Source organism: Bombina bombina, chromosome 2 (genome assembly GCF_027579735.1).
Source record: "Bombina bombina isolate aBomBom1 chromosome 2, aBomBom1.pri, whole genome shotgun sequence".
Taxonomy (NCBI): Eukaryota; Metazoa; Chordata; class Amphibia; order Anura; family Bombinatoridae; genus Bombina; species Bombina bombina.
Genome location: NC_069500.1, coordinates 714,641,634 through 714,656,014, shown reverse-complemented (window position 1 = coordinate 714,656,014; position 14,381 = coordinate 714,641,634). Strand labels below are relative to the sequence as shown.

The 14,381-nt window shown below is 37.3% G+C and overlaps 1 protein-coding gene across 1 annotated transcript in view; it reads right to left on the bottom strand.

The window, feature by feature from the left end:
• Nucleotides 1–14,381, bottom strand: part of FBXO10 (F-box protein 10) — a 641,472-nt gene that overhangs the window by 52,664 nt on the left and 574,427 nt on the right. Inside the window, exon 9 of the mRNA XM_053702717.1 lies at nucleotides 3,978–4,253. Within this exon, the coding sequence (XP_053558692.1) occupies nucleotides 3,978–4,253 (276 nt within the window). The remainder of the gene's footprint in view (nucleotides 1–3,977; nucleotides 4,254–14,381) is intronic.

Genomic DNA, 14,381 nt, shown 5'->3' with positions numbered 1-14,381 from the left:
GCAGGCGTAGCAAGCCTTACGCTGAAAATGTGAGCACCGTAACTCCCATAACTGCCTGAAAATATTAACACCTAACGCATGCGCAATATCTATCTACCTGTCAACCGCCAACCCCCACCGCAATAACTAATAAAACTATTAACCCCTAATCCGCCATTTTATGTTTTGTAATTTTAGATTAATTTAATCTTAGGTTTTTTTATTTTTAAGTAATGTTAACTTTTTTATTGTAATTGTAACTTAGCATTTCTTAATTTAGGTAATTGGGGTTGATTTATGGGGTGTTAGTATAGGGGGCTTAGTAATTGAATTACACCTAGATTACGAGTTGTGTGTTCGTGTTTTAACGCTGAAAAAATTGTCATTTCAGTGTTAAAACAGCACCGCAGCCATTACAAGTCTTGTCGTTATAGCTATATCACAAGCCTTTTAGCCTGTAATGCAACGTACATAGCGCAGCCATTACGAGTTTTGCGGTGAGGCTAAAAAGCTTGCGGTGCAGCCTATACCGACAAGATCCATTTTGCAATCTAACAGCAGTAGTTATGAGTTTTACGCTACAAAACTAACATAAAACTCATAACTAAACTGCTACAAAGTACACTAACACCCAAAAACTACCTATTAACCCCTAAACCGAGGCCCTCCTGTATCGCAAACACTATTTTAAATTTATTAACCCCTAATCTGCCGCTCCCGACATCACCGCCACTAATACAATTTATTAACCCCTATTCCGCTCCCCGACATCGTCACCACTATAATAAAATTATTAACCCCTAAACCGCCGCACTCCCACATCACAAACACTATTTAAATATTATTAACCCCTAATCTGCCGTCCGCCCACATCGCCCCCACTATTCTAAAGTTATTAAGCCCTACAATGCCGCCACTACCCTTTTTTTTTAAAAGGTTATTAGAATATGAATAATTTTTATTGTTTTCGATCATTTATTTTTTTATTTTTAGTAATGGTAGGTTTGTTTTTTTTTGTAATGTTAGGTTTTAGTGTAAGGCAGGTTAGGTTTTATTTCACAGGTAAGTTTGTATTTATTTTAACTAGGTAGTTAGTAAATAGTTAATAACTATTTACTAACTAGTCTACCTAGTTAAAATAAATACAAACTTAGCTGTGAAATAAAAGTAAAACCTAAGCAAGCTACAATATAACTATTAGTTATATTGTAGCTAGCTTAGGTTTTATTTCACAGGTAAGTATGTATTTAGTTTTAAATAGGTATTATTTAGTTAATAATTGTAACTTTAATTTAGCTCTAGTTTAATTATGTTAAAGTTAGGGGGTGTTAGGTTTAGGGTTACGTTAGGGTTAGGTTTAGGGGTTAATATAGTTTAATTTAGGTTGTTGCAATATGGGGGGCTGGCGGTTTAGGGGTTAATAGGTTTATTTAGTGGTAGTGATGTGGGAGGCCAGAGGTTTAGGGGTTAATAACTTTATTTAGTGGCGGCGATGTAGGGGAGTGGCAGAATAGGGGTTAAATAGATTTATTATAGTGTGGGCGATGTTGGGGTGCAGGAGAATAGGGATTAATAACTTTAGTATAGTGGCGGCGATATCGGGAGCGGCAGATTAGGGGTTAATAGCTTTATTTAGATGGCAGCGATATCGGGAGCGGAAGATTAGGGTTTAATAGCTTTATTTAGGTGGCAGCGATATCGGGAGCGCAAGTTTAGGGCTTAATAACATTATGTAGGTGGCGACGATGTTGGGGGTGGCAGATTAGGGGTGTTTAGACGTGGGGTTTATGTTAGGGTGTTAGGTTTAAACTTATCTTTTTTTTTCTCCATAGACATCAATGGGGCTGCATTACGGAGCTTTTCATTCTGCGATCGCAGGTGTTAGGCTTTTTTCTGACCCACTCTCCCCATTGATGTCTATAGGGGGAGCGTGCATGAGCACGTCAAAACAGCGCTTGGATTGTGTGCGGTATGGAGCTCAACACAGCCATATCGCACGCACAAGCCGGCTGTTTCAAAACTTGTAATGGCTGCGCTATAGGGGGTTAAATAATGCAACTTTTGTTTCGCTCATTAATTTTCCTATAGCGCGCATAACTCGTAATCTAGGTGTTAGTTATTTGCATTGTGGGGGTTTGACAGATTAGGGGTTAATAGATTTATTAGGATTATTGCGTTGTGTGGGTTTGGCATATTAGGGGTTAATAATAGTTTTATTAGCTTTACGGCGTTGTGGGTTAATGGCGGATTAGGGGTTAATAGTTTTATTGCGATGTGGGTTAATGACGGATTAGGGGTTAATACATTTATTAGGTTTATTGCGATGTGGGTTAATAGCAGATTAGGGGTTAATACATTTATTAGGTTTATTGCAATGTAGGTTAATGGCAGATTAGGGGTTAATACATTTATTAGGTAGTTTCCGATGTTGGGGTTGGTGGATTTAAGGGTTAATACATTTATTGTTAGTTCCGATATGGGGGTGATGGTGGATATAGGGGTTTTGACATGCCGGGTTTATATTTGGGAGGCGTGTTAGGCTTTTACTGGAGATTTAACTTTTTTTTTTCTTCTTAGGCGCAAGCAGTTTCTAACGTGCCGTAAATCACTGGTGACTCCTATTTATGGACATCGCTAGTTTATCCGACTTACGGTACTTTATGAACTGCGGGCGCCGTATATGTGATTCCCTGATGTACGAGGGAAAATGATGGGCAACTCAGGTTTCAGAGGTTACGCTGAAGCCTGCGCCGCATATGTAATCTCGTTCATGAATCTTTAAAAAGTGATCTCTTAATTTCTGTTATTTTTTTTATCATGCATGTCACACACTGTTGTTTTAGGGGATGGCAATATGCAGAAATTTTACCTCCTGTGAGTGTTTCTGTGGGTGTCTGTGTTTATGTCTTTGTGCTTTTGTTGGGGTCTCTATGAGTGTGTATGTATTTTTTTTCTGTGGATCTCTCTTTAAGGGTTTGTGTGTCTGTCTTTTGTGTAGAGGTCTCTGTGAGGGTATGTGTGTATGTATGTCTTTGTCTGTTTTCTATGGGTGTCTCTCTCTGTGTGTGTATGTCTTTGTGTGTTTTCTGTAGATGTCTCTGTGGGTGTTTCCTTGGGTGTATGTGCAAGTTTGTGTTTGAGTTTGTGTGTGTGAGTGTGTGTATCCATTTTCTGTTCCTTTTTAGGACATTTTGACCTTACTACTCATTATTCACATCTTTCTACAGACTTTGAGACTAATAAGACCTTTCTGGAAGTCACCAATCCACCACTTAACCTTTAAATTATTGTTTAGGCAGTTCAGGGCCCTTCCTTTCAGCCACTGCATGCTGTTGTCATCATATAGTTGGCATCTTCCTTGACAAAAAGATAATCAGAATTCCATATTTTGTCTTGTAAATCTTCTTTTTTGACAAAACTGTAGTCTAAATTTAAAATTTTTAAAAACACCCAGTCAGTTTCATTTACCCCTCCTGTTTCCAAACTTACCACATAGGGATAACTTGACATTTCTTACCACCAAGTTGCTCAGTGTGGTTGTACTACACAGTATATGTATACAAATTTAAAGGTTGCAGTCTAGACAATATTGCTTATCGGATTTATATTTAGCGTTTATCCACTTTGATATCCCTTGATTATTCACTTTAGCAAAACAAGCCTTGATTCTTATTATTCATTGTTTCTATATTTTGTGCTCAGAGGCATTTCTTGTGGTTTCATCCTGCTCTAAGGATGTTATTTTTGTGCAATAAATATATATATAGTTGTTTTAATACCTATTTAATGTAGAATTCTCAATATATGTTTTAAACATTTCTAAACTTTCTTTACTTTCTACTTAAAAAATGCAATGTAGAAATTACGTTGAAAAAGGTTAGGAATCCGAGTGCTGCATCCACTTTCTTACCTTGTAGTGGTTAAATGTGCAATAAGTAAAGTAAAAAGAATAAAGAATAATGAAAGGAATGCATCAAAGACAAGTATATCAATCTCACCTCCGTTGTGATTAATGCTGTTAGATTCAATAAGTGCTACATTGATTGGCCTTCTTGAGGAAAACCGATCATCTTCACTATCCAAATCATTCTCCCAGTTTGCTGCCTCCCCTTCATCATTGAAATTTTCATTCCCAGCCTGATTGGCCAGGTAGTCACTGGCATCATCTTTTCGACAAAACACAGCCACCCCATAGATACTGTTATGTCCAATGTGGTTGCTGGTGATGTGTGGGAGGCTTGACGACATTATCCATATACCACAGCCTTTGTTTCCTTGGAAGAAGAACAAATATTTAGTTATTCCATTTATTTAGTCTTTGTAGGAAAAAAAGTGACTTTATTTGTTTTAACTTTAAAGCCTGTATAATGATCAAGAAATTAAACAATTATATTATAAACTAATATTAAGCATATACATCAGTAATAAATATGAGACCTCAATCATTCTAAGAAGTTCTAAATAAAAATAAATACTATTTTTAACAAATATAACCATATAAAAGGCCCTAAAATGCCTAGAGAACCCACAGACCCCTTGTTTTAAAGCCCCTTAGCCCTTCTCAAAAACAGAGTTACATAATTATAATGAAAGGCCCTTATTTCTATGTGGATAATGACTTCCATTTATTATAAAGTTTAGGGAGAAAAACACTCACTATTGTTTATTAAAATTTTAGTGAAAAAAAAGCATTTTTCTCCACACTGTTTTTGCAAGTTTCTTACACGCTATGATATATGCATAATATAATGGTATACTTTGAATCTGCTGGGTCTCCTGAAGAAAGAAAAAAAAAGAAATAAATATGTGTAGGTTTCTCTCTGATAAAATTGGCCTAGAGTAGGGTCTAAATATGAACAGCATCTGAAAACTGCAAAACAGTTCAGCACAGGGGTGAAAATGGTTCAGTAGTTAAGATGTTAATCAGGTTTTGCACCACTTGTTTGTTTAGGTAAAGAAAAGAGTTTGTTATACTTGTTTGACTGGTGTAGTATCCTCTCAACTTCAAATACACCGCTGTACTGGATAATGAGATTTTTCTTAAACCATTGTGCTTTCACATGTTGCTGACATTGGTTTATCCCATTATGGATTTCACTTATCCACCTTGATCAGTCTCATCTTTGCAAACTATGCAATTTAATGTTTCATTAATTCTCATTAACCCAGATTACAAGTAGTGCGGTACAGCTTTACTGCTAAAAAATGGCCTTTGAGTGCGGAATGGTTAGCTCACCGGTATTACAAGTTGCACAGTATGGCTTTAACGTGATCTTTATGGCCTATACCACAACGATCCATTCCGCAATCAAAGACCAGTAGTTATGTATTTCACAAAACTCATAAAAAATATATTACAAAGTACACTAACACCCATAAACTACCTATTAACCCTTAAACTGCCAACCCCTTGCATCGCAAATATTATAATAAACCTATTAACCCCTAATCTGCCACCCACCCACATCGAAACTACCTAAATTAAAGTATTAACCCCTAATCCATTGCCCCCGCATCGCTAACCCAAAATAAAGCTATTAACCTCTAAACTGCCACCCCCCCACATCGCCAACACTTAATAAACGTTTTAAACCCTAAACTGCCGAACCTCCACATCGCGACTCCCTAAACCGCCGCCCCCCCCACATCGCAACAAACAAAATTAAACTATTAACCCCTAAACTGTTAACTTTAAATTAAAGTTACACCTTATAATAAATAAAAACTTACCTGTGAAATAAAAAAAAAAGCTTTAACTTTTAATTTTTTTTAATGGGCAGTAAAAGAGCCGATTGCCCTTTTAAGGGCAATACCCATACAAATGCCCCTTTAGGGGCAATGGGTAACTTAGTTTTTTTTTTATAGTTGGGTCTTTTTTATTTTGGGGGGTTGGGTGGGGGTTTGTACGTAAAAGAGCTGTTAAACTTAGGGCAATGCCCTACAAAAGGCCCTTTTAAGGACTATTAGTAGTTTAGTGTTAGAATGGGGGTGTTTTTATTTTGGGGTGCCTTTTTTATAGGGGTATTAGATTAGGTTTAATTTTTTTTATTTTGGATAATTTTGTTTATTATTTTCTGTAATCTTAGATTTTGTTATTTTGTGTAATGTTAGGTTTTGTTATTTTGTTTAATTTTAGATTGTTATTTTTTGTAATGTTAGGTTTTTGTTTTTTTCGTAGTGTTAGGAGTTTTAAATGTTTTGTAATTTAGGTTTTTCATTTTTGGTATCTTTTATTGTTTTAAATTAGTAATGTTAGGTTTATTTATAGTTTAAGCTAAAGTTTATTATTTCACAGGTAAGTTTTTATTTATTTTAAGGTAGTTATATTGTTACTTTAATTTAAAGTTAGGGGGTGTTAGATTTAGGGGTTAATAGTTTAATTTAGTTTGTCGCAATGTGGGGGCCAGCGGTTTAAGGGTTAATAGGTTTATTTAATGTTGGCAGTTTATGGGTTAATAGCTTTAGTTTGTCGCGATGTGGGGGGGTCAGCGGTTTAAGGGTTAATAGCTTTATTTAGGTTAATAGTTTTATTTAGCTTTGGCAATGGGGGGGCGGTGGTTTAGAGGTTAATTCGTTTATTTAATGTTGGCGATGTGGGGGGATGGCAGTTTAGGGGTTATTAGACTAGGAGCTTATGTTAGGGTTTTTCAAAACTTTCTTTTCTCCATAGACTTCAATGGGGAATGCGATCACCATTTCACAATTGCAGGTGTTAGATTTTTTTCCTACAATTTTTGTCCATTGATCTCTACGGGGAAAAACTGCACGAGCACACAAAGTCTAAACTTTTTTTTTTTTCGTGCGGTATGGGGCTTACTGCACCATACCGCCCGACAAAAGAAAGTTTTAGGGTGACTTGTAATACTGGCGATAAAGAAATAGTGGTACGGCCCCATTATGCGCGGTGTGTACGCTACGGCTATACCGCACAACTTGTAATCTTGGTCATTGTAAGACCTACTGAATGTCCAGTTGCAGGTTCCATCACCTTTCTAGCTTAAAGGACCACTAAACACAGTAGGATTGCATAATCATAATATTTAAAAAAAAACAATGCAAAAGCGCCGAGTTTGAATTTCAAATCAGTTGTAGATTTCTTTCTGACAAATGTCAGTAAGTTAAATTTTCCTTCCTAATGTATCATGAGACAGCCATCAGCCAATCATAAAAACATAATTTATGTAAGAACTTACATGATAAATTCATTTCTTTCATATTAGCAAGAGTCCATGAGCTAGTGACGTATGGGATATACATTCCTACCAGGAGGGGCAAAGTTTCCCAAACCTCAAAATGCCTATAAATACACCCCTCACCACACCCACAAATCAGTTTAACGAATAGCCAAGAAGTGGGGTGATAAGAAAAAAGTGTGAAAGCATATAAAATAAGGAATTGGAATAATTGTGCTTTATACAAAAAAATCATAACCACCACAAAAAAGGGTGGGCCTCATGGACTCTTGCTAATATGAAAGAAATGAATTTATCAGGTAAGTTCTTACATAAATTATGTTTTCTTTCATGTAATTAGCAAGAGTCCATGAGCTAGTGACGTATGGGATAATGACTACCCAAGATGTGGATCTTTCCACGCAAGAGTCACTAGAGAGGGAGGGATAAAATAAAGACAGCCAATTCCTGCTGAAAATAATCCACACCCAAAATAAAGTTTAATGAAAACATAAACAGAAGATTCAAACTGAAACCGCTGCCTGAAGTACTTTTCTACCAAAAACTGCTTCAGAAGAAGAAAATACATCAAAATGGTAGAATTTAGTAAAAGTATGCAAAGAAGACCAAGTTGCTGCTTTGCAAATCTGATCAACCGAAGCTTCATTCCTAAACGCCCAGGAAGTAGAAACTGACCTAGTAGAATGAGCTGTAATCCTTTGAGGCGGAGTTTTACCCGACTCGACATAGGCATGATGAATTAAAGATTTCAACCAAGATGCCAAAGAAATGGCAGAAGCTTTCTGGCCTTTTCTAGAACCAGAAAAGATAACAAATAGACTAGAAGTCTTTCGGAAAGACTTAGTAGCTTCAACATAATATTTCAAAGCTCTAACAACATCCAAAGAATGCAACGATTTCTCCTTAGAATTCTTAGGATTAGGACATAATGAGGGAACCACAATTTCTCTACTAATGTTGTTGGAATTCACAACCTTAGGTAAAAATTCAAAAGAAGTTCGCAACACCGCCTTATCCTGATGAAAAATCAGAAAAGGAGACTCACAAGAAAGAGCAGATAATTCAGAGACTCTTCTGGCAGAAGAGATCGCCAAAAGGAACAAAACTTTCCAAGAAAGTAATTTAATGTCCAATGAATGCATGGGTTCAAAAGGAGGAGCTTGAAGAGCCCCCAGAACCAAATTCAAACTCCAAGGAGGAGAAATTGACTTAATGACAGGTTTTATACGAACCAAAGCTTGTACAAAACAATGAATATCAGGAAGATTAGCAATCTTTCTGTGAAAAAGAACAGAAAGAGCAGAGATTTGTCCTTTCAAAGAACTTGCGGACAAACCTTTATCTAAACCATCCTGAAGAAACTGTAAAATTCTCGGAATTCTAAAAGAATGCCAAGAAAAATGATGAGAAAGACACCAAGAAATATAAGTCTTCCAGACTCTATAATATATCTCTCTAGATACAGATTTACGAGCCTGTAACATAGTATTAATCACAGAGTCAGAGAATCAAGCGTTCAATCTCCATACCTTTAAATTTAAGGATTTGAGATCCTGATGGAAAAAAGGACCTTGCGACAGAAGGTCTGGTCTTAACGGAAGAGTCCACGGATGGCAAGAGGCCATCCGGACAAGATCCGCATACCAAAACCTGTGAGGCCATGCCGGAGCTACCAGCAGAACAAACGAGCATTCCTTCAGAATCTGATTACTCTTGGAAGAAGAACTAGAGGCAGAAAGATATAGGCAGGATGATACTTCCAAGGAAGTGATAATGCATCCACTGCCTCCGCCTGAGGATCCCGGGATCTGGACAGATACCTGGGAAGTTTCTTGTTTAGATGAGACGCCATCAGATCTATTTCTGGAAGTTCCCATATTTGAACAATCTGAAGAAATACCTCTGGGTGAAGAGACCATTCGCCCGGATGCAACGTTTGGCGACTGAGATAATCCGCTTCCCAATTGTCTATACCTGGGATATGAACCGCAGAGATTAGACAGGAGCTGGATTCCGCCCAAACCAGAATTTGAGATACTTCTTTCATAGCCAGAGGACTGTGAGTCCCTCCTTGATGATTGATGTATGCCACAGTTGTGACATTGTCTGTCTGAAAACAAATGAACGATTCTCTCTTCAGAAGAGGCCAAGACTGAAGAGCTCTGAAAATTGCACGGAGTTCCAAAATATTGATCGGTAATCTCACCTCCTGAGATTCCCAAACTCTTTGTGCCGTCAGAGATCACCACACAGCTCCCCAACCTGTAAGACTTGCATCTGTTGAAATCACAGTCCAGGTCGGAAGAACAAAAGAAGCCCCCTGAACTAAACGATGGTAGTCTGTCCACCACGTCAGAGAGTGTCGTACAATCGGTTTTAAAGATATTAATTGAGATATCTTTGTATAATCCCTGCACCACTGGTTCAGCATACAAAGCTGAAGAGGTCGCATGTGAAAACGAGCAAAGGGGATCGCGTCCGATGCAGCAGTCATAAGACCTAGAATTTCCATGCATAAGGCTACCGAAGGGAATGATTGAGACTGAAGGTTTCGACAAGCTGAAATCAATTTTAGACGTCTCTTGTCTGTCAAAGACAGAGTCATGGACACTGAATCTATCTGGAAACCCAGAAAGGTTACCCTTGTCTGAGGAATCAATGAACTTTTTAGTGAATTGATCCTCCAACCATGATCTTGAAGAAACAACACAAGTCGATTTGTATGAGATTCTGCTAAATGTGAAGACTGAGCAAGTACCAAGATATCGTCCAAATAAGGAAATACCACAATACCCTGTTCTCTGATTACAGACAGAAGGGCACCGAGAACCTTTGTAAAAATTCTTGGAGCTGTAGCTAGGCCAAACGGCAGAGCCACAAACTGGTAATGCTTGTCCAGGAAAGAGAATCTCAGGAACTGATAATGATCTGGATGAATCGGAATATGCAGATATGCATCCTGTAAATCTATTGTGGACATATAATGCCCTTCCTGAACAAAAGGCAAGATAGTCCTTACAGTTACCATTTTGAAAGTTGGTATCCTTACATAACGATTCAATATTTTTAGATCCAGAACTGGTCTGAAGGAATTCTCCTTCTTTGGTACAATGAAGAGATTCGAATAAAACCCCAGCCCCTGTTCCAGAACTGGAACTGGCATGATTACTCCAGCCAACTCTAGATCTGAAACACATTTCAGAAATGCTTGAGCTTTCACTGGATTTACTGGGACACGGGAAAGAAAAAATCTCTTTGCAGGAGGTCTTATCTTGAAACCAATTCTGTACCCTTCTGAAACAATGTTCTGAATAAAAAGATTGTGAACAGAATTGATCCAAATTTCTTTGAAAAAACGTAACCTGCCCCCTACCAGCTGAGCTGGAATGAGGGCCGCACCTTCATGTGGACTTAGAAGCTGGCTTTGCTTTTCTAGAAGGCTTGGATTTATTCCAGACTGGAGATGGTTTCCAAACTGAAACTGCTCCTGAGGATGAAGGATCAGGCATTTGTTCTTTGTTGAAACGAAAGGAACGAAAACGATTATTAGCCCTGTTTTTACCCTTAGATTTTTTATCCTGTGGTAAAAAAGTTCCTTTCCCACCAGTAACAGTTGAGATAATAGAATCCAACTGAGAACCAAATAATTTGTTACCCTGGAAAGAAATGGAAAGTAGAGTCGATTTAGAAGACATATCAGCATTCCAAGTTTTAAGCCATAAAGCTCTTCTAGCTAAAATAGCTAGAGACATAAACCTGACATCAACTCTGATAATATCAAAAATGGCATCACAGATAAAATTATTAGCATGTTGAAGAAGAATAATAATATTATGAGAATCATGATCTGTTACTTGTTGCGCTAAAGTTTCCAACCAAAAAGTTGAAGCTGCAGCAACATCAGCCAATGATATAGCAGGTCTAAGAAGATTACCTGAACATAAGTAAGCTTTTCTTAGAAAGGATTCAATTTTCCTATCTAAAGGATCCTTAAACGAAGTACCATCTGCCGTAGGAATAGTAGTACGTTTAGCAAGGGTAGAAATAGCCCCATCAACTTTAGGGATTTTGTCCCAAAATTCTAATCTGTCAAACGGCACACGATATAATTGCTTAAAACGTTTAGAAGGAGTAAATGAATTACCCAAATTATTCCATTCTCTGGAAATTACTTCAGAAATAGCACCAGGAACAGGAAAAACTTCTGGAATAACCACAGGAGATTTAAAGACCTTATCTAAACGTTTAGATTTAGTATCAAGAGGACCAGAATCCTCAATTTCTAAAGCAATTAGTACTTCTTTAAGTAAAGAACGAATAAATTCCATTTTAAATAAATATGAAGATTTATCAGCATCAACCTCTGAGACAGAATCCTCTGAACCAGAAGAGTCATTAGAATCAGAATGATGATGTTCATTTAAAAATTCATCTGTATAAAGAGAAGTTTTAAAAGATTTTTTATGTTTACTAGAAGGAGGAATAACAGACATAGCCTTCTTGATGGATTCAGAAACAAAATCTCTTATGTTATCAGGAACACTCTGAACATTAGATGTTGAAGGAACTGCAACAGGTAATGGTACATTACTAAAGGAAATATTATCTGCATTAACAAGTTTGTCATGACAATTAATACAAACAACAGCTGGAGGAATAGCTACCAAACGTTTACAGCAGATACACTTAGCTTTGGTAGTTCCAGCACCAGACAGCGATTTTCCAGAAGTATCTTCTGACTCAGATGCAACGTGAGACATCTTGCAATATGTAAGAGAAAAAACAACATATAAAGCAAAATTGATCAAATTCCTTAAATGACAGTTTCAGGAATGGGAAAAAATGCCAAGGAACAAGCTTCTAGCAACCAGAAGCAATGAAAAATGAGACTTAAATAATGTGGAGACAAAAGCGACGCCCATATTTTTTTAGCGCCAAATAAGACGCCCACATTATTTGGCGCCTAAATGCTTTTTGGCGCCAAAAATGACGCCACTTCCGGAACGCCGACAATTTTGGCGCAAAAGAACGTCAAAAATGACGCAACTTCCTGCGACACGTATGACGCCGGAAACAGAAAAGATTTTTTGCGCCAAAAAAGTCCGCGCCAAGAATGACACAATAAAATGAAGCATTTTCAGCCCCCGCGAGCCTAACAGCCCACAGGGAAAAAAAGTCAAATTTTTAAGGTAAGAAAAATGATTGAATCAAATGCATTATCCCAAATATGAAACTGACTGTCTGAAAATAAGGAATGTTGAACATCCTGAGTCAAGGCAAATAAATGTTTGAATAATATTTAGAACTTTATTAAAAAAGTGCCCGACCATAGCTTAGAGTGTCACAGAAAATAAGACTTACTTACCCCAGGACACTCATCTACATGTTTGTAGAAAGCCAAACCAGTACTGAAACGAAAATCAGCAGAGGAAATGGTATATATATATATATATAAGAGTATATCGTCGATCTGAAAAGGGAGGTAAGAGATGAATCTCTACGACCGATAACAGAGAACCTATGAAATAGACCCCGTAGAAGGAGATCATTGAATTCAAACAGGCAATACTCTCCTCACATCCCTCTGACATTCACTGAACGGTGAGAGGAAAACCGGGCTCCAACCTGCTGCGGAGCGCATATCAACGTAGAATCTAGCACAAACTTACTTCACCACCTCCATAGGAGGCAAAGTTTGTAAAACTGATTTGTGGGTGTGGTGAGGGGTGTATTTATAGGCATTTTGAGGTTTGGGAAACTTTGCCCCTCCTGGTAGGAATGTATATCCCATACGTCACTAGCTCATGGACTCTTGCTAATTACATGAAAGAAATGCAAATACGTATGTACTGAGAATCTTGCACATGCTCAGTAGGAGTTGGTGCCTCAGAAAGTGGACACATATATAAGATTATGCACATTTAAATAATGGAAGTGAATTGGAAAGTTGTTTAAAAGTGTGTGCTATATCTTAATCATGAAAGCTTAATTTTGACTTGACTGTCCCTTTAAATACATTTTTATTAATGGCTTTCTCTATATCCTCTGATTTCTACAGTGAATCAAAATTGTGCTCCTCAGATAGGATCTGCTCTTCTAGTTGAATATGTATGCACCTTTGCTCCCTACAGTAGAAGTCTTAACAAACACCTAATGCACCCGCAATACCTACCTGTCAACCGCCATCCCCCCACCACAATAAATAATAAAATCTATTAACCCCTAATCCACTAACCCCCACATCACAATCTACCTATTAAAACTATTAACCCCTAATCCGCCACCCTCCCACATCTCAAAGTATCTAATTACACTATTAACACCTTATCCGCCACCCCACATAGCAAAGTATCTAATTACACTATTAAACCCTAATCCGCCATCCCCCCCACAACACAAAGTATCTAATTACACTATTAACCCCTAATCCCCATCCCCCCACAACGCAATAAACCTAATTAACCCCTAAACCGCCATCCCCCCACAACGCAAACAACTAATCTAATCACTAAGCCCCCTAACCTAACACCCCCTAAATTAACCCCCCTAAAATAAAAAATCCTTACATTAAAAAAAACCTAAAACCTAGGATTCAATTAAAATAAAAAAAGTCTAATATTACCAAAAATAAAAAAGTCTAAAATGACAGAAATAAACGAAATTATCAAAAATAAAAAAATTAAACCTAATTTATTACCCCTATAAAAATAAAAAGCCCCCCAAAATAAAAACACCCCCCTGATCTAACACTAAACTAAAAAAGGGCCTTTTGTAGGGTATTGCCCTAAAGTGATCAGCTTTTTTACCCCCCAAAAAAGTCCCCCCCCTAACAATACAACACCCACCCAAACCCCCAAAATAAAAATAAAACTAACACTAAAAAAACCTAATCAATGAACTAAACGTTTAAATAATGAATCTTGAAACTATCCACCTTTTTTTTTTTTTAGCATTTTCCTGCCTTTTTGAATATTACTCTGGAAGTAGCTGTCATATGTGGTACTTCTAGTGTAGTGTAGGGGGTTAGTGCCTAGTTTAGATAATCAGCATGGATTGATTTTAGATCCCCAGGTTCAAAACCCCAATTCAGTTCCTAAAGATATGAGTTGAATGTAGTGTTTTTGTAACTAATAATTATGTCTATAAAAACACAGCTGAGATACAGAGATTTAGATGTAAAGAGTAACTAACGGTATATCGTAATATTTT